The 27,630-nt window shown below is 42.3% G+C and overlaps 1 protein-coding gene across 3 annotated transcripts in view; it reads left to right on the forward strand.

Annotated features, from left to right (window-relative positions):
• TRPC7 (transient receptor potential cation channel subfamily C member 7) overlaps positions 1-27,630 on the forward strand; it is a 61,573-nt gene that overhangs the window by 16,616 nt on the left and 17,327 nt on the right. For all 3 annotated transcript variants that reach the window (XM_050312033.1, XM_050312034.1, XM_050312035.1), the window contains exons 3-6: positions 7,411-7,593; positions 18,823-18,987; positions 22,194-22,410; positions 26,510-26,743. In XM_050312033.1, coding sequence (XP_050167990.1) covers positions 7,411-7,593; positions 18,823-18,987; positions 22,194-22,410; positions 26,510-26,743 — 799 coding nt within the window. The remainder of the gene's footprint in view (positions 1-7,410; positions 7,594-18,822; positions 18,988-22,193; positions 22,411-26,509; positions 26,744-27,630) is intronic.

Genomic DNA, 27,630 nt, shown 5'->3' on the forward strand with positions numbered 1-27,630 from the left:
ACCCGTCAATTTTCTGGAATGTAATTTGTTGCAGAGAATTTTTCACCAGTGCAGCGTGGAAATAGCTCACTGTCAACTGATTTCATTCTCACTGTCCAAACCCCAGGATCTGAACTCGTTTCAGAACAGACAGATGTAATTATGTACTTTTTATATTTATATTTCTGCTCCAGAAAGTTCTGCAGCTTAACTTCTAAGTCTGCTCTTCTTAGAGAGAGGATGATTTCCACATGGCCAGGAGTGCTCTGTGCCAGAACTCTGAGCTGGGACCACATTTTTCCAAAGTGCTTGGTTGCTGCTTATGTGCTCTGGGGGACCAGAATTTCATCCACTCTGGTACTTGTGACTAGTTTTATAAGACACTCTTCTTGCTGGACATTGAGAAGTGGGGTAGTTGGCTGAGGAGTCTTTGTCCTGATATGCATGTCTGCTTGTGGCCTTGCACTGGGTGATCATGAGCTTGATTTTACTGAACAGATCCTAAACTCCTCTTCAATGAGCAAATTAGCAGAATACTATTTTGAAATGTGTGGTTTGCACTTGATAAAGAGAAGCTGTTGACAGGACACAGGGAGACAGGCCCTCTCCTTCACCAAATTGCCTACGTTTTGCATGCCAAGCATTCAGTTAATAGCTCAGTGTAGCCTGTCCTGTTTATGTGACATCCAGGGACTTGACAGTTTATCTTCTGGAAACAGGTGTTTCAAGATAAACAGCTTAGGAAAATCTGCAAGGGAAAAAAAAAAACCCACCTTTCACTTAGCTGAGGAATCAGGAGCATGTGGCTTATTTGTGATGAGTGTTTGAAAGCCAGCTCAGGTGACATCAAAAAGAGCATCGAGCATCAAATTCCATCTCATGCTGAAAAGCTGCCATGCCAACCTCGAGCTTTGGAATACTCTCATTTAAAACAAGAAATCATTGTCAAGCAACATAATTTCTGTTGCAGGTTAATTAAATACCTTCAGAGACTGGGAATAGGGTGTTAGCTCTCTGCTGGATAGCACTGATGGTTCTGCACACACGTGTGCTGTGGGGGTGCTTGGGAATGGCACCTGTGAGGCTGAAGGTGACATTGTGGGGAAGGAGTGGAGGAGATGGAGGAGTTCTTCTGGAAGCTTCTTAGTTATTAAAAAAAATAAGATTGTACTCTCTTCAGGTGAGAACTTTAGATAAGGCAAGTGAACCATTAATATCAGTGTACAGAGAGCTCACAGGTAAAGAAAACTTATTTTAAGTTTCAAATAGTAAAAAAAAAAATTGGTCAGTAGAAGTGGTGAAAAATGTTGAGAGTAGACTGATTCTGAGCTTTCTTATGCTAAGGAATCTAAAACTTTGCTAAAGAGGCAGGAATTGTGTTCAGTCTCAGTCCTTAACTTTCTCCTAGGATTATTTTAATGGATTCCTGGCTTTACATCCCCAAATAATCCATCCATTAATTTAAGATTAGGAATTTAAAAAAAAAAAAATTTAAAGGAATTGGTTCAAGGGGATATCAAAGCAAAGTATTCTTCCTTTTCCAATGTTTTTATTGATGGAAAGAGCTTCCTAAATTCATCCATTCGTTTTGGTCCCTCAGGAGTTGTGTGTATCAGAAAAATGAATTATTTGCCAGAAGACATTATTGGTAAAGTTGGTAGATTCATTAGAGCCAGAGCACAAATGAGTAGAAATAACACAGGGAGGTACAAATGTCTTTTCTGCTGCTTTTGACAGTTCTCACTTTAAAGCTCTTGGAATGTTCTTGCTGAGGATTACACACATGCCTGGACCTGCAAATGATGCTGTAAAAGCACAGTAACAAATTTTAAGGGATTTTCTAACTCCATGAGTGAAACCATTAACAGCATCTTGGCTACTTCTTTGTGGATTTGACATATCTACCAGTCAACAGGTATTTTACCAGGTATGAGGTGAAATGCAAAGCCAGTGGTCTGATTGATTTCTCACTGCTCTATCCCCTTGGTGGAGGGATGTGCTGTCTCAGAGAGGAGCTTCTGCAGTGCATATGGAGAGATGAATTGCAGATAGAAAGCTGAGGAGAAACAAGAGGCACCAAAAAGAGAAGTCTTGTGGTAAATCAGTCAGTGCATGGAAATGATGGAAGGCATCTTGTTTTCATGGCTCGTGGAAAGTCACAGCATTTGTGGCCCTCAATCAAATCCCACTTTTGTTTCCTGGGCTCCTTTGGACAAAAATAATGCCAGCACAGACAGAGCTCTGGTTTGTCCTTGGGTTGTTTTATTGGACACATCCCTCAGTGTCTCCTGCCAGGATCTGAACTCCCCTCTGCCTGGAGGCCCCTCTGCTCTGCCATGCCTGGCACTCCAGAGAACAAACCCTTGCCACGTTGAACTTGGCTCCAGCTAGACAAGTTCCAAATGGCCTGGAAAGCAGCAGAGATGCCCTTTTGAAACGTCAGACTGCTGCACATGCACAGACTGCTCATGATTCTCGCCAGAGATGAAGAAGTCACGGTCTGGAGGGTTCCACAAACGAACTGGGGTGCCAGCAGCTGTCTGTTGGCAGAGCTCTTTGGGAGGTGCATCCCAGAGGGTGCCAAGGCTGCAGGAGCAGTGCAGGATCCTTTCCTACCACCCTCGCCCTCCCTCCCACAGGCCTCGTGTTTTCTTTCGTTCCCAAACATATGGGCAGCCACAGACAGCGTAAATATCCAGAAGGAAATTTGTCCTACAGCTTTTCTTGTGCATATTTCATGTGGTATCTAATTGGTAAATATTTATAAGCATTTTGAATATCTGACAGGATGGTTTATTTAACAATTTCATTTCAAATCTAGCATATAATGTTTCTGCTTTCTCCCCCCTCCCCCTCCTTTCTCTCTGAGCTTTGTTTTCTTTCTACAAGCATTTTTATTTGGGGCAGTTTTCTGTTCATGTTTACAGAATTATTTCTCCATATTTTTTCTTTTTCTGCTGCCTCTTCTCAAAATGCTAATCTAAGCAATGCAATATTTCTCTCCTTGATATATGTGTATGTCTGATGTAGATTAAATACAAAGAGCCAAGAGCTTGAGGAAACATAAAAAGAGGCTCTGTGCAATGTGCCTACAGCTTTCATTTGCACAGCAAATTTAGTGCTACCCAGAAAGGCCAGACACTTTTCTGGTCTTACTTTTTCTTATTTCACTTAACTCTTTACTCAAACTCCATCCCTCTGACCTGAAACAGCTCTCTTCTGAAAAAAAAATCTGGTTGGTTTTGAACAGATGTGGAGACATGACAGAGTTCATTTAGAACATAATCAACAGATAATAATAGGGTACTGGGAGAAATTGCAGTGAATGACAAGCACCATCAGCCTTTTCAAAACAGCAAAAATTAGACATTTTTAACTCCACATGCACAACAGTGTTAGAAGAAGCAGGAAATGACTAATTTGGGATCCTTTTCTAACGTTCCAGTTTTTTAAAAATGATATTGTAACATTCTCAGGCATTATCCTGATCCTGCTCTGCTCGCTGCCTCTATTAGAAACCAAATTCTGGTCAAGTGTTACTTGATGTTATTTGAAGCAGACTGGCTCTCTTGAGTACTTTAGTTGTGTCCTTCATCTTCCTCCCTGAGGCCTGACAGTGCTCAGCCTGTCAGGATGGGGCCCCAGCATCCCTCGTGTGTGATTTGCAGTTTTCATTACTGTAAAGATCCATCTGTTTTATGAACCTCATAATCCTCGGACCTCTCTGATGTGGGAGCTAATTGGGGCCCTCAGGAAGGTTTGGGTTCTTGTCCTTGCCTGTGCCTGGTTTTGCAGGGCTGAGCTGCAGTTTGTGTCTCCAGCCCTGGGTCTCTTGCTGTGGCACAACTGGTGACCCCCACTTGCAGCCCACTGCCCGTCCAGGCAGCAGATGGTTCTCCCCAAAATTATTTAGACCAGGAGGGCCATGAAGAGCCTGGTTTAGGGGTTGAACCTGGCTGGCAGGGCAGTGGGGAAGTGGGGACTGTCCCTGTGCACCCCAAGACACAGTAAGTGCCTCCTGGCAGAGCCAAAGGGTCCTCGGGATCCTGATCTTCAAAAACCTCGGTGCAACAAGAATCTCAGAGAATCACAGAATATTCTGAAGTTGGAAAGGACCCACAAGGATCACTGAGTCCAACTCCTGACCCTGCACAGGACCATTCCCAAGAGTCACACCCTGTGCCTGAGAGCACTGTCCAAATGTTTCTTGAACTCTGCCAGGTGCTGTGAGCCTCTCCCAGTGCCCAAACATGGTCTGAGGGAAGAATATTTTTCTAATATCCAAACTAACCCTCCCCTGGCACAGCTCCAGCCGTTCCCTCAGGTCCTGTCACTGGTCACCAGTATCTGGGAGCATCTGGAAGTGCATCCTGGTTCTCCTTCCCGTCTTCCTCCCACCTCTCTAACCTTGCCCTGGGGCTGCAGCCTTCTGTCCTGCCCAAAGTGAGCCCCACCACTGTCCCAGAGCTCCTCTGTGCAGGGAATCCAGGATCTGGGATGCTTCCAAATGTGTGGAATGCAGGCAAACGTGTGACACACACACAGTGCTGGCACGTACACCAGGAGAGCTTGTAAATAAATCTTCTTGGCTTCCTCGAGATTGTCACGGTGTGTCACAACTTGCAATTCAGTATTTCATGTGCAGGTACACGGCTCCTGCTTGTGGCACCGAAAATACACCTTCAAACCAGGATCAGGAGAAGCCTGGCTGTCAGTCCCCTGCTAAACTCGGTTTTTAGAGTAAAGATACAGCCAAAAATGTGCTTGAGGAGAGAAATACACTGATGTGAGGGGAGTCACTGAGTGGCTGTGTTCTCACTGTCAGGCTCATCAGGATTTTCTGTGCTGACTGGGAGCATTCCAGAAGCCAGCAACAAAGAAGACAAATGCCTTTTGTAAAAGGGATCATCAGAAGACACAGCAGGTTCAGTGATCATTGAGACATCTTAACACATGAGCAGTCTCCTGAGAGCAGTAAGCTGCTCTTCTGCCTGGCCCCAGAATTGCTACTTATTTTATTTATTTTATTTTATTTTATTTTATTTTTTCTTTCTACAGCCTTTATGTTGGATAGATTGCATGGCTGCTTGTGTCTACTTAAAAATCAGAGCAGAAAACTTTGAATGGGGAAATCATTCATAGTCCCTCCAAATGTACAGAGCCAGTAAAAACACGAGGCTTGGAGATGGGAATAAAGCTGGGCCTTGATGGATTTTGCCAGCTGGGAACCTGCCACTTACAGTTGCTTTAGAAGCACTTTCCTAAGTGTAAACTAAACTGCCTTCCTTAAAGGAAGAGGAAAAACAATCTGAGCTAATACTTACTAGTTGCTCAGGTGATGTGGAAGTTGTGATGAAGAATTCCCTGTGCTGGTTAAGAGATAAGCTTGAGAAGTTTGCAAACTACACAGAGAGTGGTACTAAAGCTCAGCAGAGTGCACTTCCATTACCTGTAGCAAGTAGACATTTCATTCAGAGCCTACATCTATTTTCAGATCTATCTATATTTGGTGTCCTTCACCATTCCTGTGGTTATTTTGAGGCTGATAGTCTTGTTTGGTCATCTGTTCTCTCAGAGAACAGGCAAGCTTCCTATTTATTGAAATTCATCTTGGTGTGGGGAAGATTAAAGCATGGAATTGATTCGAGAGGAGCCCTTTGAAGCCATAAAGTACAATCTGTCCCTCATTTGCATTCCAGGCCTCTCTTCACCCCACATTTGGAAGCATTCACTCTACAAACTCTATCTCACAAAATGCTCAGGTACCAGATTTAGATGTAAATGATTACCATCATTTTCTCAACCATGAGAACACCTTAAATCTTAATGCACTAACTTAGCACTGCTCCTCCTTCTGCAGCAGGGCATTCACCTGGATAAGGATCTGCTGGCTCTTCTCTTATGTTTCTTTTTAATGAAGGTTTCAAGTTCTTGCTGATCTCTATTAACAACACAATGAGATCATTCAGTCTGATTTCTGCAGGACACCCTAACCCCAGCCTGAGGGGCTTTTGGTTCCCTGCAACTATTCCATGGTTCTGTGCCAACTGAGGCAGCTCTTCCCAGCCTTCAGCAAACAGGACAGCACGGAAAGCAAAGCTGGGACACACCCACACACTGGAAACAACCTCAAACCCATGCCAAAGCCATTCAACCAAATTATTTAAATAAGTTCATTATCAAGAGCATCTCAGTTCTGAAGGGGAAAAACTGTCCAAAGAGGTTTAACCACCTCTAATAACATCAGATTTTAGACTGTGCAGTTAATTATTGAATGTTTGCACAGTACTTTGAGAACTTTGTCTGACTAATATGTTGCTATGTATAAATGATAGAATTAATAATTCAGAAAATATAGATGCACAAAGCCAGCTTACCCTTATCATTTCATCAAAGCCAGGTTTAATTATCTTCTTTGTTTGGCTGCTGGTTTAATTAGATAAGCTGCTGAATTTAATTAACTCATCAAACCTAATTTGAAAAGATCTCTCAAGTCAGTAAGAGCTTGTCTTATGTTTATTATTTCTACTTGTTGCATCGAGCCTTTAATATCTCCATTTTGTTATGATCTTAATGGTAGCCTTAATTGTGTTCTAATTTACAACATTTACTCAGGTGCTGGCACTTTCCTTGTTTCTTAAATGCCAACATGTGACAAATCAATCACAATTTAATTTAAGGCAGTGAAATCACTCTCCTAATCCTCTGTCAAGTTAGCCTGATGTTAACTCCTGTCCCACAAGAGTAATTTGGGGTTTGCAAGGTGAAATTATTTCATAGGAAGTCACATTGAGTTTCTGAAGTCCCAATTCCTGGAGAATGCTATGACAGAAAGATCCCCTGGATGCTCTTTTGGGACTGCTTAACTAAATTCTAAGGTAATAAATTTGAGGCTGAAATTGGTATTACAACTCCATAATTCATTTGAACAGATCTGTGTGTGATGCTCCAGCTTGCTGTATGAGTCTGAAACTTCTTGAAGATCACTGAAGACAGAGTTATTAGGAAAGAACCTGAATTGAAATATTTGCTGTATATTTTAACCCCTTAACAGGACCTTTTATTTTGGCCACAGTTTTACATTCCTAGAGATTTGTGACACACAGAGATAAGTTGATTGCTTAAAAATGAAAATTTCCCTAGAAATGATTTCCTTGTTGTTGTTCTATTGCAATGCTATGCAATCTCATCATGCTGCTGACAGAAATGTTGCTAATTAAGCCTGGAGGAGTTCGTGCATATTTGTGAAAAGCTGGATGAAATCAAGGGCTTTCTGACTCTTCCAGGCAGCAGTTTTGCAGAAGTAACTTTGCTCACAATTGCTCTCTGTTCTTTTTTTTTTTTTTTACACCTTTCATTCTTGTGCTTTTGAGTGCACAATTAAACAATCAATTAAACACTGAAGTGACTTGTTTTTCTGTTCTCCCTCAGAACGACTATCGGAAGTTATCTATGCAATGCAAGGACTTTGTGGTGGGGGTGCTGGACCTGTGCAGGGACACTGAGGAAGTGGAGGCCATTCTGAATGGAGATGTCAACATCCACTTGTACCCCGAGCACCACCGGCCAAGCCTGAGCAGGATTAAACTTGCCATTAAATACGAGGTCAAGAAGGTAAGTTATTCCTTTGGGTGCCTGGTGATTCAGTCTTCCCATCTGAATGATCCTTCCTTGATGTCACCTGAAAAGTCATAAATGAAAGACAGAGTTCAGTGGCACCAGGACTGTCCTTAGAATTGGAGCAGTCTGTGGCTTGGTTTGCATTTTGTCACATTGTCTGATATCGAGATGCTTATTTGCAAAGTGAAAAAAAAAAAAAATAATTCCATGAGTGTTTAAACCAACTCTTCAGCCTCCCAAAGCCCGTTGTGTGAATGGAAAATTTTTATTCTGGCAAATTCCAGGCCTGGGTGGTCCCAGTTAATTGCTCCTACAATGTGCATTGATGGAAACTGGGCTCCTGCTATGGAACTCAAAGAGTGTTCCAAATTTTCAAGCTCACATCTGCTCCCTCTTTCCCCTCCCTAACCCACCACCTGCTTCCTTTTGCCTCTTGACTGTGCTGCTCTGCTGGCTGGAGAAGGTCTTTTCCTGTTATGAAAGCCATTAATTAAAGAGAATCTTAAAGCTCCTGTTTGAAATGAAACGCTGTCACGCAGGAGCACGTGGTACAGAGCCAGTTATTTTCTCCAGGGATGTTGAGTCTCTGAGTTGTTCCACCACCAAAACTGAGCAGAACATCTCAGCTCGCTCTTAGTGACAAGCTGGGTCATGTTTAGTTATTGAAAGTGTTGCTTTGGTAACAGGAGCCAGCCTTGCTCTGGTACTCTTCAGAAAATGAACTGATCTAAAAGACACAGACAGAACCTCATCAAGAACTTTGGTCAGAGCATCAAAGCTTTTCAATGTGGGAAATCTGCTCTGCTATTCTGCTCATTTATTCCCCCTAAATATTTGTGTCATCCCTTAGACACCAAGACCACGAGCTGGAGTTGCTGCTTTGAGCACATCCATCCATCCTGGTTTAGCTGCTTTCAGGGGCACATTCCCCCATTTCTTACCCTGTATTCACCTGCACCTTTTTGGAATGCATCAACACTGGCCTAAAGCATCCTTGGGAGGTCATGCACCCTTGATCTTTTTATGTATAAACATCTTCCTGTGCTCAGGAAAGCTGAGCATCCTTTTCTGGATCACAGCAACTTGTTGCTCACTGCTAATAAACGTTAAACTAATTCTAACAGTTATAATCAGAATATAAACGTGAGGATTCATCAGCCTCACGTGGACTCTCAGGTCAGCACTTCTCAGCACGCTCTTTTCAGCACAATATGTGTAAGATGAGTATTTAACTGCTGGCTCTAAGACAGTTTTATTTGTGGGAGGCAGGGACACGTTCAGACAAATGGCTTTGGTTATTGGCAGTGACGTGATAACAGACTGATGTTTATCACCCTTGCCGAACAAAGACCTTGTGTTATGGTAACACAGCAGTGATTTCCTTAAGGGGCAAAGCACTTCAGCTGCAGCTTTTTTATTCAGATCAGAAGAGGTATTTTTAGGTTTTTATTTACAAATCCTGGGCTTTGAAATCCGTGTTCATTTCAAGAAAAACCTGTGATAGAGAGGGGTGAGAAGGAGGGGGTGTATTATACATATTTAATAAACCAATTCTTGGATAGATTCTGTTGATATCTTCTGACCTCCTCTACTCAGTAAAGCTGCAACTAGCACCTACAACAGGTTTTTGTCCATGCCCTAAATGATCCTTCTCTGCATCTTTTTTTCCCTTTGTTCTCCCCATTAGAGCTCCCTGTTACCTCATCCATTTGTTGCTTCAAAAAAAGCAGTTCTCTGTTCACCTGAAAGGACACACTTTTACTGATCATTGTCTTTTTTCCTAATTTACAAAGTTTGAGAGGAACCTTGTAAAGTCATTCAGGAAAGCATCAAAGGTGAAAGGCTTCACTTGTCTGTCTCTGCTCCTTTTGTTTCTTTTTTTTTCTGCAAAGCACGTATGAGATGGTGGTGAGAAGTGTAAGGCTCTAACGTAATTGAAGGACATTATATAAAGGTAATTGAAGAATTAAGAAACTTTGCTTTTACATATTTTGCAGCTAAAATTACAGTAGTTTACAAAGTGGTCTTTAAAAATGCTGGATTATTGTTAATTCCCTACAGTTTTTTGAAAACCTAAATAATCACTCTGTACCCCAGGATTCTTGGAAAAAATCACTCAAATGTCCTCTGTTGAAGTTTTGCAGAGGCATTTTAGATGAGCTATCTTAGTGATTCATGATTCCTTGACAAGTATTAAAATGGGGACAAGTTTGTCAAGAGCAAAACAAACAATTTTCAAAAATGTAAGCATTTACTGAGTCCTGGATTGTTTTAGCCCAAGCTATGGGACTGTTGCAACTGGACCATTGTCCTCCCTGATGTTATTTAGTGGTGCTCTGCACTTGCATTCTCCAGTCAGGAGTGAGTTAGGTTGGAGTGGTTTTGGTGGATTATGACCAAAAGGGGCTCGAGTTGCTAAGCTGAGGTTGAGGTCAAGGATCACGAGCTCTGTGATTCCCTGAGCTGCTCCTCATGCAGGCTGATGAGAGCTGGAAGTTTACTCCGTGTTCTTGACTGAAAATGTTATAATAATGTGGGTAGAGCACCTTTCTCTTTCACAAGTTTTAATTCAATTAACAGTAAGACACATAAATTGGGTTGGGGGGAAAAAAAAAAAAGAAAAGGAAAAAAAAGAAAGGAAGAATTAAACAGAACACCAGATGGCTGTGTAAATCCTATTTAACAGAGAGCTGGAACAGGAACTTTTCTCCTAACTATATTATTAATAATTAACATAGGGAGGATGCTCTGAACAGAATACTCATGGCTGCATTAGATTATAACTTTTCACTGCATTGGCCACACAACTCAGACACTGAAGGGCATAAAAATCCCAGGTCTCATCAACTGCTGCAGCAACCTGTGCTCCCCACTCACTGACCCAGAGGAGGGGGTGTTCCCTGCACAATACCCTGGACAAGAAATGCCTTCCAGGGTCTCTCTCACCATGGAACGGGGTCACCTGGGAGCTTTGATGGCTTGGACAGTGGTGGTGGGAAGAAAAGTGTCCCTCATTTCCATCATGGAGAGCCAGTTGATGCTGTACAAATATAATTTAATATCCAAGGGAACAGTGGAAACACTCTGGTCATTCTGGACTCCTCAGCTTATCCATGTGATTTTTCTTTTTACATTTTTAGTTGCATGCTACAGGTGTTTTGTCAGAGGTTGGAAAGGGAAGGAGTCACTTCCTCACAGAAAACATTTCTATATCTCTGAGTATTTCATTAGCAAGGTTCCTTCCTCCCACTACAATCTCTGACTCTGATTATTTCCTCTTGCCCAGATGTTTTAATTTTTATTTTTTTTTTTTCCTTTTCCGTGACGAATCTCATTTTGTTATTTCCTGCCCATACATCCATCCTCTTAAGGCTTAAATGAATCATTTCTCCCTCCTGGATGGTGTTTGCAGTATTCCCAATTGAATGTAATATGCAGATTTAATTATTTTCATCTGCAAAGTGCCACAGGCTCTTAGATGTCCATCAAGATATTGATCATCAAGTCAGCACAGGAACACATCAAACTCCTTGCACGGATGTACAGCCATTTTCTCTTAGACAAAAAAAAATATTAGTTAATGTGGTTTGCTACAAACCTGAATTCAGCTGACTCCAATTTTGACTTTGTCTATCTCCCCATAGGCAACAGACCTGTAAAGGTGCATTTTGGATGGAAATTCAGATATAGATGAACACAACCCTTCAAAAAAAACCCTAAAAATTCAGTATTTCAAGTTCTTGAGGGTATTTTCCCAAGTGGTGTTCAAATTTGGATGTCTGCATGGATACTGTCCCAGGGGGAGGTTTTTCTTCTCATCACCCAGCTGTAGATTTCTGCATTTGAGCACATTTTTGGGACTTTATACCTGATGAAGAGAGGAGTCTTATCCTGTGAGTGAGTCTGTCTCTCCTTCAGCTCTGCTGGGAGCGAAACCATCCACACCAGAGACATCTGAGCTCCAGAACAGCCCAGTTTCTTCACCATGTAGCCAAGGGGAAATAGTTCCTGGCTCTCCTGGGAGGGGAATAGCCTCTGGAATTTTAAATTTCTCCTCCTGTGCCCACTGTGGTTGTTTTTTTCAGATACCAAAGGGATGCTGTTGTTCGGTAGTTTTTTATTGTGCCGTGTTTTCAGATGAATAATTCAATAATAAGGGTTTTCAAGAGGGTTTGATTTTTGCACAGATTCGAAAATCCTGGAATGTTAAAGGCTGGGACTTGCGATTCAGCTGCTTGTTTTCAGATAAATAATTCAGTGATAAGATTTATTCATGTATGTAAAAAGAAGAGGAATCAGACATTGACAATAAATCTCTTCAGAAAACATGCAGCCAAGTAGAATTTGAAAGTGAAGTTTCCCAAAGAGTCAACCACCTTATTCATGACCCTGCAGAAGAATTCTGAGCACAAAAAAGAGCCCCATCCTGGTCTCAGAGAAGTCAAATTATAAAGAAACTTGAGGCAGAACAAGGTTTAAACTGAATCAATGAAAGAATTTGTGTAAGCTCTACATTTTCCAATTACACACCTCAAATATATCAGACTTACATTTTCATTTCATGTGGAAAAAAATTAACAGAAGGACAACAAAACTCTCCATTCCTTCAACTAATTAGGAGGATTATTAATTTTGCCTTTTCACTCAGCACTGAAGAGCATTTGTGTCAATGGGCAAATTAAATTTGCAATGGCCTTGGCAGTTTTATTTTTGTTTTCTATTAGACTCATTTTTTATCTTGGGTTTTATTTTGTGCCTGTTTCCATCCACGTTGCTCATCCCAATAGGATCATTCTGGGATTGTTTTCCTGGGTCACAGGACAGAGATGTGGTTGCAAACTGGAGCTGTGCTAAGGTTTTAAGTGTTCACAATCAGAATTTTGTACAGGATAACTCAGGTCAACCAGCAAGTAGATCCAGATCTGGGATTTTGATGAAACTGGGGAATGTGTGAGTATCCTGGGATTTGGTGCAAGTCTTTACCCACTGCCAAATGGCTCCAGTAAGAGAGAGATTTTGGTTCAGAAGGAAACCTGTGAAAGGTTTTATGGAAGGTGTAACTTATTACTAAAACCATACTAAATACTGATGTGTTTATGCCTAAAAAGTAACTCAGAGACTGAAGCTGCACAACCAGCTGGAGCTTTTTCCTGATCATTCCAGCTCACCTGGGCCCTGCTCACAAATACAAACCTTTTTTTGTCCTTTGCTGCCAGGTCTAGAAATGCTGAAGTCAGGCTGCAAATAGCAGGGCTGAACACTCACCAGGCCTGTCAGAAAGCTCATCTGGAGGATGAGCCAGAGCCTCATGAATATTTGTGTGGTGCCATTAGACAGTCAAATGAACCCCAGGGACAGAGGGAAAGCTGCACAATCCTCCAAAGGGCAGGGCTGCTTCTTTGCTTCATGTTCTCTGTGTGTCTGCAGCAACATCTCAGAGGACCTTTGGTCACACAGGGTTTCCTCTTGTGCCATGGTCAGATCCCACTGGAATAAGTCTTGATCAGCTGAATTTTCTTTCCTCCGTTAAAATCTTCCTTTTGCACCTGGATGAAGGAGTTTTGACCTGCTTTGGCTCTCCCTTGTCAGCTTCCTCTGGTGTAAAGGGTTTTTGAAACTGGGCCAGTGGCCATGGATAGAATTCACTATAATTAGAGGAGGTCTCTTTTGTGAAAAGGTCCCAGTGTCACAACATGAGTGTTTGGGAAGGAACTATAGCTGTTACTCATAATTCATTGGCAGTAGGGCAAGTACTTTCTTTCTTAAACTCCCCACAGTCTTACTTGCCCCTCTTACCAGCCACAACAGCAATCAGTGAGCCAAATTCCAGCCATATTTACCCTCTGACAACCTCAGCTGTCAGAATTTATTGGCACAAACATTTGCTAAAGGCACATCTCTTTTGCTCTCCAGAGCACGAAATAAATATATAACACCATATATCATTTCCCATCTGCTTCTGCTGAGGTGTCTCAGAATAGCTGCTACAAAACAAAGGGCTCTTTGTGCACTTGGGGGTTCAGAAAGCAGAGTACAAGGTGAAGATAAGAAAAGGCTGATGCTTGTGCTGGTCTTTTCCCGTGTTGTGTTTCCTGGTAAACTTCAGGAATTCCCACTGAGCTCTGCCATCTTCTGCTCTGCATCAGGTGAAACAGCTCTGCAATAGGTGGGTCTTCTACTGGATCAAAAAACTGTTCTGGCACATTTTCCACCTTTTTTCCCTCCCCCCAGAAAGTACATTTCAGTTCAAGAAAAGTATTTTATTCAGTATAAATCCAGGCTCTTTATTTAGGCTTCAAGTCTTAAAAACGCTTAAAACATCGAAAGAATCTTCAAAACTGGAAAAAGCCATGAAGGCAAAGAAATTCTGTTCTGTTCTAATCCTTTCATTCATTTTGTTTCTCTGCCCCTTGCATGTTGACACAAGTTTAATTCATCATCAACCCTCTTTGGAACCATAGAATGGTTTGGCCTGGAAGGGACCTTAAAGATCATCCATTTCCAAGCCTCCTGCCGTGGCAAAATTGAAAAACCCAGGGGTACAACCCACTTGCTGCCCCCCTCACTTTTGCCTGTAATTCAGAGGCTACAAGGTTACCCAAATGAGTCACCCAAAGGGTTTTCAACATTTTAACTCACATCTCCAGCATTTTAACTCACATCTCCAGCATTTTAACTCACATCTCCAGCATTTTAACTCACATCTCCAGTATTTGCAACATTACACACCCCATCCAGGCTTCACATGAGCAGGTGCTGCAGCCTAAAATGTGCTCTCATCGTAGGCTTGCAGAACTGATGAACTACATCAAAAGATAAATGTTTAATAATGAACTCAGAAGGGTTGTTTGAAGGACAGGGATGCAGCAACATGATGGGAAGAGAAAGGGCTCATCCCTGCCCCTGCCAGTGTCTCTTGACATCACCAATGTTCTCCTGAAAATCTATTTATGCGGCTCCTTTCCAGCTCTCCCTCAGTGATGAAACACACTGAGGTTTGCCACAAGGCTGAGAGGGAAGGGACAAGCTCAGAGGATGCCACAGGAGCACCTCAGGATGTTCCAGTCCCAGCTTTGCTTTGTTAGATCTGACAAGCAGGTTTTTAAACTGCTTGCACTGCTTCCCTGATGAGTTTTTCCTTCCTACCTCAGCCCCTGGCTATGCAGGGTAGGGTGCTTTGGCAGTGAAATGATCCTGTCAGGGTGGTTCATTCTTTTGCCTCAGTAGGAGATTTCTACCCTTTTAAGGGAATTAGAATTATTTCAATAATAAAGGAGATACTGGTTTCTTTTTGCATGATTAATTCCAAGCATCTGAGCTGACCTCTGTCTTTTACCTGTCTTGCTATAAGTTTCCTTATTTTCTGTTCAAGGTAGAGATTCCTCTTTCCTCTCTTCTCTCTCTTCTCTCTTTTCTCATTTTCTCTCTTATATTTCTTTTTTTTTCCCTTTTTTTCCTATTTGATGTTTGAGCATTGTTTGACACTCCAGAATTTCCTGTTTTGGGGTTTTTTTGTTTTTGTCACCTGGTTGTAGCTTATCTGTTATGTACCACAGGATAGGAGGGATGCCCTTAAAACAGGGACCATGAGGGGTTTAGGACTGTTTTAAACAGTGCCTAAGCACTGGCAGCTTAGGCAAGCCAGTGCTAATACTGAACAGCACATTTTCCTCCTCACAGGCTCTTTCTCTGTTCAATATAATAGAAAACAGAAAATAAAAGTCTCTCTATCACAGTGTTTTCTACCAGAAGTAACTTCCCATGTATTTATAGAGGCATACAGGTACTTTATCATCTGTGTAGTGAAACTCCTGCATTTTTGAACAAGTATTTTGAGGAGAAAGTGAGAGCTGTGAAGTGCTTTCCCACAATGCATATACCTGCTGAGTTACCAGAAAGAGCTGTCATGCATCAAATTAGACGGCAACACGGAAAAGTTATCGCTCAATGTGGTTTCCACAGCGGCCTCAAACACTGTTTCTGTGTGTAAAACAGTTCCTTTGGGCCCTTTCAATTCCCACTGAAGGCTTTCAGAGGCTTTTTTTCCATATTCCAGAAAAAATATTCATCTCTATCATGTAATCCCCTGTGGCACACGACAGGGGCTTTTGGAAATGTCTCTGCTGAGTCTTTCAGTGCCTCTCAAAAATGCTGCTTTGGCAGCTTTGTTGTTAGGGCTGGCTCTTCAGATTGATGTGTGTGACTTTATTATATTTTTTCTTTAGCCTTTTTTTTTTTTTTTTTCATTTAAAAAGCTGTGTGACTGATAGGCTGGAGGGAAGCACAATTTCCTTCCCAAATCAGAGGTATAAGGAAAAACCAGTGCCATCTACTGGGGTCCCAGTGCCATGGGACCAGAGCAGCTCCCACTGTGGCTCCTGAATGCAGAAGCACTGGAAAACGTTTTTCTTGAGCTCCCAGATCCTGCTGCATTACCCTTATCAGCTTTGAGGGGACTGTGAGATAAAGCACTTTATGCTTTTAAATGGCTGGGTTTGGAGCCAGGCAATCCCCTCCCTGCCAGGGCTTCCATTTCAGTCAGAGCTATCTCACCCTTCTGCACAGCCCTGCTCACACCACACTTGCTGCAGCACTCCCTGCCTCCCTCATCTTCTGGGATGCAGCACAGGAGCATCCACAGTTTGCCCCTAAAAGCCTCCCAACCTCATTTTCCAGTACTGAAAAAAAGGAAAAGAGCACTTAATGGGAACACTGAAAAAGCACTGCCCTCTGAAATTCAGTATCACCGATTTTCATCACGCTTTGAAGGATTCTGCCAAGCTTCAGTCTCAAGCTCTGCTCCTCTCCGTGCCCAAGTCATGAAGCAAAGCATCAGTGTCATCTTGAACTCGGTGTCAGTGCCCATTCCCAGGGAAGAGGGAAGTTCAGTGGCTCTGTAACCTCTCTGAGGAGATCTGAGAGCAGCAGTTGATGGGGAGAGGGCTGGCAGTGGCCAGGGGTCACTGTGTGTTCCATTATTGTCTGACACAGCAAGCATCGTGAAAAACTGTCCTGCTTGCTGTAAGCAAACCACAGCTCCAAACTCATCCATGCTCTGATCTTTCTTATCTTCTTTTCCCCTCGTTTTTGCAATAATCAGAGGGAGATGAGCACCATCGAGGGCCTGCTGCCCATCTTTATTGCCTTGTACAAAATAAATCGTTCCACTGAGCTGCGTTTTATGGCAATTCCCTCTCAATTTTCCTGTATTTGTATTTTCATTGTAGCTGTTCCCAGACAAAGGGGAAAAATGAGCAGATTAAAATGTCTGATGAGTTCTCTGGAAGGCCAAACCAGCCCAAGTCTTTGAGTGTCTCATTGCCAAGGACAACTGAACTTCTCTGTCTGAAACAATTCTCATAATGCAATGAACAGTTGCAAGGGGAGGAAGCCTGGGTGTTGCTTGGGCCCTTCACCTCAGCAGTCTGCACATCTACCAGTGTAATTCTCCTTTCCATGAGTTGTTGAATTCATCACATCTGAAAATAAATTTTACAAAAGGCGGAAATTCTCTTTTAAACTTCCTTCCACTTCATCCTTCTGTCCATTTACCATAAAGACCCCAAGCAGCATTAACACAAACACTGGACATTAGGAAATGCCTCCTTGTGGTACTGCTGTCATCACCTCCATGTTAAAATTTAAATGCTCAGAAGCACTACAACTCATGATTTATAATTACCTTTTCTGAAAGTTTTTGTATTTTTGAAAGCAACTTAAACAAAAGCACATTAAAATGTTTTTCCAGGAAAAAAAAAAGACAAAGGAGGTCAGAAGTGCCTATCAAATGTCTTCTTTCTGATTGACTTATTCAGTGGTAAAGTCTCATTGGCTTTTTTTTTTTAATTTTATTTTTCTTTTTGAGAAATGTAGACCCCAAAGCCTAATTCATCTGAAGAAGCACATTTTAAATAGCTGCTAATGTGCTATTAATGAAGGAAAAGTGCTATTGCTCAGCAATCCTAATTACTGTGCAACTGTATTTCATTCTGCACCAGCGATGAGCTGATCATTTCAACTCACATTTAACAGTTTTGTTATTATGCAAACAAGCCAAAAAGAGTCCATTAAGTTCACAGATAGTGAAGATGAAAGCACAGTGAGAGTTTTCTCTACTTTTCAGTTACAATAAAACTGCAGGAGACAGCTGAAATCGCCCAGCTGGGTGAAGCTGAAAGGGCTGACACAGGGCAAGGTTGGTCACCAAGCCCTCAGTAACCTTTTCTTTCCTCCTCTCTTTCCCTCTTGACCCCCTTCATCCTCCCCTTCACCTCCAGAAAGTTTTGCTCCTTGAAATAGTGGAACGTTTTACATTTCCCTCCCAGGAACATTTATTCAGCCACTGAACTAATAAATGAAACCCTCACTTCTGCCAGTGCAATTAGCACATTCTAAATTCAATCATCTGGAAGGACAACACAAAATCAAGAAGTTTAATCTTTTTTTATAAAATTGTTATGTGGGATCTGGTGGTGCTGTAACTTTGCCATTAAGAAATTGCCCTTTTCCCTTGTCTGCCTTTTCTTTTACCTCTGAACAATAAACTGAGGAAGAGTCTCAGTTCCAGGATACAAGACATGTACTTTCTGTACCAGAGCACCACAGTTTTTTTCCTCCTGCTTTCAGATTTGTCTTTTTTTGTCTGATCAGTAAAGAAGGAGCCATCATTTTTTGAAAGACACTCTGAGATAAAGCATCATCAAATACTGCCCAGATCTCTTATAATTTACAGGAGAACCCTGCAGGATGGTTCACTTTTAGTCTTCATGCAGTGAATATAACAAGATGATTTTAGTGCCTTGTAAACCTACTATGCCAATGGTCTAAGTCTCTAGGAAGTCACCACAGGATTTTTTCAGCTTGACCTCAAAACACCTCTGTTTCTTTTTAGATTCTCAGTGTAGACTGTATTACCCCAAGAAGTAACTTGCTCAGAGGCACTTTGTCAGTGCTGTCCACTGATGGATTTTGTGTTTTAACCCAGGCATTTTGCCTTTTAATCATTAAAAAAATATACCTTTTCTCTAGAGAAGATGAGGAGGAGAAGTGGAACACGACTCTGCCAGCACCTGGGGATTTGGGGTGCCTGCTTTGCAGTTCTCTGTTTGTGACAACAAAGACATGCCCTGTCTTGTCCCGTGGGCAAGTTCAGCAGGGCATTCCCTGAAATCTCACCCTCTTCAGACAATGCCACTGACACCTTTATCTCTGTTTTCCCCCCAGTTTGTTGCTCACCCCAACTGCCAGCAGCAGCTGCTCACCATGTGGTACGAGAACCTCTCCGGCCTGCGGCAGCAATCCATAGCTGTGAAGTTCTTGGCTGTCTTTGGAGTCTCCATTGGCCTGCCCTTCCTTGCCATAGCCTACTGGATTGCTCCCTGCAGCAAGGTATGACCTCAGGGGGTCTGTGGTCAATTCATCCAGGGCCTGGAATGAAGTCCCGTATTTTTTCCATCACGTCGTTGGGAGGTGATTCGTGGTACCCACAGGAGAGCAAGCCTGGGGTGTTGCTTGACATGCACACCTGGAAATAACAGGCATGGCTTGAGGTTCATCTGTTTTAAAGGTGGGATGGTGGGGAAATAGGGTGAGGCAGTGGGGGACAAGAAAAGAGCAGTAAGAAATGGACACATTCACCACACAGGAGTGGGGTGAAGAAAGAGTAAGAGCCACCAACATTGGAAATAACTAAAGGAGAGAAGACTCTTGTTGCTTCTTTAGTGATGTTTAAACTCTTGCTACTTTTATGTGCTTTTTGTTGCAGGTTCCTCCCTTCTCCAAGTCTCCTTTCTTCCCTTTCCTTCTTTCTGAACTCATGGTTTTTAGTTAGTGGAGCATTATTATGGCACACGGGCCTGAAAGTCTGGCAAGCCCCAGGGAACTTCTTAGTGCTGCAGAGATTAGACTGAATCATAAAACCCTTATGCTTTTGAGAGAAAAGATGGTGAAATTTGGAATACTGCAGTGTTCCTAAATACAGATCAGATGGAGCAGAAAGGTTTTTGAGACCCAGAGGTCAAAGGACCAGCCAACAGCAACACTTGTGGGGCAGTCTCAGATTACACAGGTCACATTTGAATACAGCAATAGGTGGGGAGAACAATTGGACTAGAAATAAGTGGGGAATTTACATGAAAGGCATGAAAACTAAGGAGAAATAAACTGAGGTTAAAAAATTTAAAAATAAAATGGTTATACAACAGAAAAAAGAAATTACTAAGAAAATTACTTGTATTTAATTTCTTGAGGTAGGTTTATTGAAATTAAAAATGCGGGAGGGGGGATTTAACTTTTCATCAGCTTTGATTTCATTACACTCAACCTTTCAAGCATTCTCATTTTCAGTTTTCCTTTCTTTTCGCCTCACTTTAGACTGTGAAAAAGAACATGTAACCTTCCAGCACAGAGTCCAATTGACATTGCTTTCAGGCAGGGATTGTCTTTCCATGCACAGATTTGCCTTGATCAGAACAATGGAGCCTTGATTTTTTGATTGTGAGAGAAATAACGGAATAACAAATGCATTTTTCCCCCCATGAACTGGCACCTCCCCCTAAATCATCACTATTAAGTTCAAGGGCTGGGGGTTGATCCATGAGCTTTGAATCCTCTCCCAGTGTCACTGCAGAAAATTCCCCCCAGGCAGCAGATCCACTGAAAGGATGGGGGTGTTAGAGAAGATTTGTGTGTGGTGCAGAAGATTTGTAATTCTGAGCAGCCCAGTTTTGTCCTGGTCTATTTTACAAGGGTTTTACTTGGTTTTAACTGATGGAAACAATCTTGATACACAGCTGGGTAATGGAACAATTTTTCCATAGTAACAGATAGTGAAGATATTTAACTTAACTCAAGTCAGGCCTGTTTTAAGAGACACACAAATACCCAGGAATGAATCAGGGATTAATTTCTGGACTAAGGCAGTGAGAAAAATGAAGGAAATCTCTAATGAGGAATACTGCTTATAGGAGCTGTCCTTGCCAATATTACTGTGCATCACATGCTTAATATGATCAAATTCTGCAGTTTCACCTAGAATAATACAGGAATTCATATCTCAAAATAATTCCTTCCCTCATGTATCTTAGCAAGAAACTTGTTTTCAAACCTTTCCTCCCTGGTGGAAAATTTCCCTTAATAAAGCTCTGTGGGGTTGGGCTGCTCCATACCAAATACCCCTCAAAAACTTGGCAAACAGTATTGACTGGAGTTTGCAACTCAGCTTTAAGGATTCTTTTGCATCCAGTTGCACAGAACTGTCTATTTTTCAACCAATTTTAATGTCAGTCATTCATTCACCTCTGGATGCACAAACTGTTGACAAGCCCTGTGGAGTTTAAGCCCGTCCTGTCCTGAAATATCTGGGTTGACTCATCCACCTCTTTCAGGCCATGACTCTGAAATGAACCGTTGGTCTCCCAAACCTTTTTCATTGGTGATCAAAAGGGAAGATAAAAGATTGAACAGAAAAATTGTACAGTCTGTTGCCTGAAAATACAATGACAAGAGCTCTGCTTTTCCAATATTTCCTGTTCTTAGATGACCAGAGAGCTGGGCTCCTTTGAACTGAACTACTGTTAGAGATAAATAAAACCCCAAGGAATTGACTTTTTTAGTCCTTTTGCATATTTCCCAGGAAGTTTTATCATTAAGTCAGTAGATACTAAGAAAAATTTGATGACACCTTGCCACCAAGGGGAATTTGCTCTGAGGGATGTTTGCAAAGGACCCATCCAGGACAGCTCTTCCATTGCTCCCTGTTGTGTCCAACACCAGTTCTAGTGCTCCTCAGAATGCTTCTACTCTGGCTTTTGGGTTTTTTTTTAGTTCACAGAAAATGTAAAATAAAAAGAGTGATATTTAAATTCACTAACAAAGAAAACCTCTCAAGAAAAATGGAACAAATATTATCTGTAGAGAAGAGAGCTGCTGCTCTGGTTTTTGGCTTAATGTCCTGAAATAAATCCTTGTGTTCTGGGAGTGATTCCCCAGATTTTGTAGTAATTATGAGAGAAGATTATCAAAGCAAAGCATACTGAAAGCGTTGCTAGAGAATATTTAAACAGAAGGCTGTTTCTTACACATTGATAATGAACCAAGAATTCACCATTAATAAAAGATTCTAATATATAACAGTAATTTAAGGGTGAGAATTGGGTCCATCACTAGGATTTATATTGACACATAAGTACATTCATACTCACATCTACAAACAAACATGTCTCTTGTAAAAATTTCCTGTCTTTTCATTTTCCACTCTCCATATGGCCAGCACAATTAGATATTACATGTGGGTTTAAAGGAGCAATATAAGATAGAAAATTACCCAAAGCATAATGTCTAGTAATAGCAAATAACAACTGGAACAAATCTATACCCTATTTAGTTAATGATCCACAATTAAATTCTGAATCCTTCTCACCTTGGGCAAACCATAGAAACTTTTATGGGAAAAAATTCAAATGTTTATATATATGAATATAATAATATTCAAATTTTTACAGGGGAAAAAAAACTCCCAGGAGGTGGATAAATAAAAAAAATAAAAAATAAAAAAAAAATTAAAAATCCTCTGTGTGTTTTGTGTTCCACTGCAGCTGGGCCGGACCCTCAGAAGTCCTTTCATGAAGTTCGTGGCGCACGCGGTGTCTTTCACCATCTTCCTGGGACTGCTGGTGGTGAACGCGTCGGATCGATTCGAGGGAGTCAAAAACCTCCCCAACGAGACCATCACCGACCACCCGAAACAAATATTCAGAGTCAAAACCACCCAGTTCTCGTGGACAGAACTGCTCATCATGAAGTGGGTGTTGGGTGAGTAAGACCAAGTGTCTGCAAGTCCTCCGGGGAAATTCAAGCTCCTCAGGAATAACATGACAGAAAAAAAATACCCCCAAACCAAGAAAACTCCCCCACACTGAAAACAAACCACCATAAGCCTAGAGGCTGATGGCAGAACTTTGATTAAAAGGCCATAAAAGAGTTTCATTTTGGTCACAGCTTTTGAATTATTAATTTTAGTTTTGGTCACTGCCTTTGAAGCTGTTGAAGGATGCTCGGCAAATTCTCACTTTCCTGATTTCCCACTTTCCGTGGGAAATGCTATGGATGTTGCCTGTTGGCCTCTGTTGGTTTAATCATTGCATCTTAAAAGAAGGTTGTAACTTCAGTCTAGGATGTTGTTCCACCTAAAGTGAGCAGAAAGAAGTGTGGGGAGCCTGCCTGATTTATTACCCTGCCATGGCATCCTGTTATGATCCTATTATAATTCACTGAACCTCAGCTATTTTGTCTGAAAAATGAAAATAATGTTATTTGCCTTTTTTTTTTTTTTTTGTAATACACTCTGAGATCCAGTGATGAAAACTGTCAGGCAAGCAAGAGGTTGGGTTTTATGAAATTCCCAGTGTGACATTTTTACAGGTGAGAGGACAGCACAGAGCTCAAATCTTTTAAAAGAAATTAAGTTCTTCAACAATTATAAAGTAAGGATTCGTGTGGGTGAACCCTTCAGGTGCAGAAGTATGTCACAGGCACAGGTTAAATTTCCAAGGAGTTTTAGGTAGATTCAGATGTATGACTTTTCCTACAGGCTCCATTTATTCCTGGCAGATCAGTCAGCTTGAACTGCTAATCTAAACAAGCTCAGGAGGATTTATTGGGAAATTGAGCTTATCAACTCTGCAGAATCTTTCTCTGCTTCTTTTATATCTATTTTTGCTCACCACCATGATTCGGATTCTTCTCTTGCAGCAAATAATTCCACTGTTCCATAAGTACTGATGGCATTAAATCCCCTGAAAAATAGGATAGGGCTGCTCTATCTGATGACTTCCTGGCCACTGTTTCTTTGTTCCCTGTCCCTGCAATAATCAGAATCCCATGCAGGATATTAGGCTGGAAAATACTGAATAGATGCCAGACTGGATAGAGTAAGTCTGTAAGATATATTTTTAAAATGATATTAAAGCAGTTGGACAAGATGATTAGATTTTAGGCGAGGTATTCTTTTCTTAGAGGCAGTAGGTATCTGTCTGCTGGGTGAGTTCCTGAGAGATGAAGAAGAAAACATTTCATTTAGAGCGAAGGTTTTCACTTTTCTGGGAGAAGAGAGGTGATTCATTGTCCAGACTCCTGAGTATAATGAGATTTTCTAATGACTGCCTACATCTGCACTGACAATCTGCTCTGGCCATTTCACCTGCCTGCCTACAGAAAGCTTCAAAAACCTTTCAGCAATCCTGGAGGTGAAAGTTTGGTGCAGATGGCCCGAAGCTGGCACAGGGACTTGGGCACTTGTTGAGCCCCGTGTGTGATCTTGAACTTTAAGGACTAAGGGTGGTGACTGCCCAGCCTTTTGGTGCTAAAAGCTTAGAGGTATTATAAATGTTTATAGGTAAGTAGAAATATAATGAAATAAAAGGGGCTGACATAGATCAGCTGAGTGGCCTTCTATGATGGAGTTATGTGAGCAGACCGAGGAAGGGCTGCAGATGTCATTTAACTGGACAAAATCCCCACTGCAAAAGCAGCCAGGGTAGCAGCTGAACTCTGGGTAGATGCAATCTGAGCACTGTTAATCTCTTAATGCAACAGCCTTTTGTGGATCCAGGAAGGCTCAAAGACATCTCTGCAACATCACCTGCTCTGATTTATGTCCCAGGCCAGCGGATATAAAAGCTGACAAACTGCTCCTCTGTGCACAGGTGGTGAGCAGCACTTCTTGCACACTCCCATTTTTCTTCCAGATGGGCTGTGCCTGTAGCTTAGCTCTCCCTCCCCTGCTGAAAGCAGACCTGCTCATCAAGGTGACATTTCTGATTATCCCTGCTCTGGGGGAACAAGAGACATGCAGGAGCTGCTCATATCCCACATCCCTGTGCATCAGACTCAGGGAAATTACCTCTTATGTCCCATCCCCTGAATTTTAGCTGCTTTTTCTCTTCTCAGTACTTTTACTTAAGCAGAAGCTTTGAAACACTCTGTCCCAATGTATATACAATCATCCAGCAGTACTGGCTGAATAATTCCTGGAACTTTTCTACTTATCCTGAATAGACATTTTAAAAAGAATGATTGCCACACAGCTGGCTAAAAGAATGATTATAGGCCAATAGTGTGACACTTTCACTGAGTGATTCTAATTTTAGTCAGTCTACTCAGTTTTAGACACTTCCTTCTCCATTAATCTGTGACTTAGGTATATTAAGGGAGCGAGATTAGAAATAAATTTGGATGGGAGAGTTAATATTTCAACCAGAAAAGTCATTTCTGGTCATCAGCGAGCGAGTGCCTTGCTGGGTGATGCTGCCACGTGATGTTTCCTGGAGAGCTTTCGTACCTTCACACGACACACATGCGTCACACGTGGGGCTAATGGCTCCTATCCATCATCCCAGGGAATTTAAAAAGCATTTTAGAGCAAGAAATGTCTCTTTAATATTTCATCCTCGCTCCAGGAAAATTCCTGAGAAACCAATTCTTCCACCTGCTCCCTGAGGCTATTTATTATTAAACCTCGCTCGTGGTTGAGTGACAGTTTGGGATGAAGTTGCTGCTTTTACTCAGCCGAGCACCCGCAGAGGTTCCTCTCCTGCCCTCCCTCTGCTTTACAGGGCATAACCCACATCAGGGCACATCTCCAGGGACCCACCTGGCCACTCCAGGGCTGTGGAGGTCACAGGCTGGCTGTGCCTTGGTTGATGGGGGGGTATGGACAGCTTAGCTTTCCTTTCTCTCCTTAAATCCTCCCCTGCACGCAGGCACTGACAGCAGCAGCTCTCCACTCCCCCACCCTCGGGCTGGATTCCCACTGACCTGTTTCCCTGTCCATAACCCAGCTTTCCAGGGCACCTCCTGGGACACTCCTGTGCTTCCAGGAGTCTCAGAAGTAGCCCAGCAAACTCATTTCCGTGCCACACCACGACAGCTTCCAGCAGAGAGGATGAAAGGAGTTCACAAGAAGGAGAAGATTGCGGGAGGCCACGTGGAAATGGGCAGGCACTGCTCCTTCGTGATTAAACGAGAATTTTGCTGCTGCTATGGAAACAGGGCTGGGGAGAGTGCAGGAAATATTTATCAGTGGGTTAAATATTCCAGCACTTTATCTATTCAGGAGCAGGGTTTGACCCTGGAGCCCTGCTGTGATTGAAAGTTGGGCAAGTTAGAGAATCTGACCTGAATTCTTGCCTGCTGAATTCACCTGCCTGCCCCAGTACTTCCCAGTAGGGGATAGATGTCAAAGCATTTGAATTCACTACATTTGGTATTTATAGGTTTATCTGTAAGCCTGTTGTCAGAAATCCTGAATTTGGGCTAAACTTAGTGTTTAAAGTGGTAGATCATACTTTAATGCATGGGAAATCATTATTTAATTCCAAAAGCTTTATGAAAAGTATTGGAAGGGCAGAACTTCTGCCTTTTACCCTTTCTTTAATCACACTGAACCTATTCCTGGATCTTTTCTCTTGCACAGCTCTGTTTGCATTCTCAAAATGGACCCACCCACTACCTGAGGGAAGGAGGAAAACAGCAGCAGGGCAAGCAGTGCCATCTTCAGTGGCACTGTTTGGCAAGGGGATTTTGGGCACAACAGAGGAAATCCACATTTTTTTCCCAAATATAGCAGCAATAGGATTTTCTAGTGTCATCAGAATTTCTGCTTTCTCTATCATCACCAGAAATCAGCTTTGCCACTGACTTATATAATGATATTATGAAATTTCTACCTCACGAGCACAAAGGGACACATGAGCTAAAATTTTGGAAGAACTTTAAAGAAAAGATGACACAAACCATTCTCAAGAATGAGTTTAATTAAAGAGTTCTTTGCTTCACTGTTGGCCAGGAAGCAGGTCAGTCTGAGCACAAACACCCCTTCTGTGTGTTTAACCATGCCCTGTCCTCTCCTCAGGTATGATCTGGTCCGAGTGCAAGGAGATCTGGGAAGAGGGGCCACGGGAATACGTGGTGCATCTCTGGAACCTTCTGGACTTTGGGATGCTGTCCATCTTTGTAGCATCATTCACTGCCAGGTTCATGGCTTTTCTCAAAGCCTCTGAAGCACAACAGTACGTGGACCAGTACGTTCAAGACGACGACCTCAACAATGTCACCCTTCCCCCTGAAGTTGCTTACTTCACCTATGGTAAGATGCTTTTTGTTCTCTAAAGCTTACTGTTCTTTTAGGCTAATGTGTGCCAGTGCTGAAAGCAGATTTCTTTTGTTTGGTTGGTTTTTTTTTTTTCCAATTAAACCAAATTATTCTTCCCAGATCTGCCCATTTCAGCCATCTCCCTAAACAGTCAGAAAGGATCTGAGCCTCGCCCAGTCTCTGATACTGTCCCGAGTCTACATTCAGATCAATCACATCCTGAAAAAGTAGCTTGAGCAGCAGATAATCAGGAACTGGGAGTGAGCAGAGTATCATTTACATTACAGATGAAGTAACCTGCCTGGTTTTGCAAATGTGAGAGGAGGGAAATGTGTGAATAAATCTAGAACGTGGGGCTGCATCTCTAACTGTCGGTGCACTTTGTGCTTCTGTTACATCCAACACCTGTATAATGGAAATAAAAATAGCAATTATATCCATAATACTGCTCCATAAATCCTCAAAACCTTTGTTTTTGTAGAGCCTGTAAGTCATCACCTGTAAGTGCTAAAGCAGCAGCAGTGCCTTGACAACATTATTTTTGATGGCTGAAATGGTTTTTCTTTGATGTGCAGCACGGGCACTGGATCCACTGCACCCCTCTGCAAGCTTTACATGTCACCCTGAGCAAATCCCAGGAGGATTTTTGCTCACAAGGGGGGCTCCAGGAGCTCCAGAGATGGGCACCATTTGCTCCCTAGAGTTGTAAGGTGGTTGTTCCAGTGCTGTGCTTAGGCTGGAGAGGGAGATCTGAGGCAGCAGACACTGCAGACCTGCCCCAGGCAACAGCAGGGACACCAGGCCTGACCCACAGCAAGGTGCAGAGCCACAGTCTGGTGGTCCCACCAGCTCAGCCCCTTACTTGGTGTGTCCCCCCTGAG

The sequence above is a fragment of the Myiozetetes cayanensis genome, unplaced genomic scaffold (assembly GCF_022539395.1).
Source record: "Myiozetetes cayanensis isolate MyiCay16 unplaced genomic scaffold, myiCay2020 scf17, whole genome shotgun sequence".
Taxonomy (NCBI): Eukaryota; Metazoa; Chordata; class Aves; order Passeriformes; family Tyrannidae; genus Myiozetetes; species Myiozetetes cayanensis.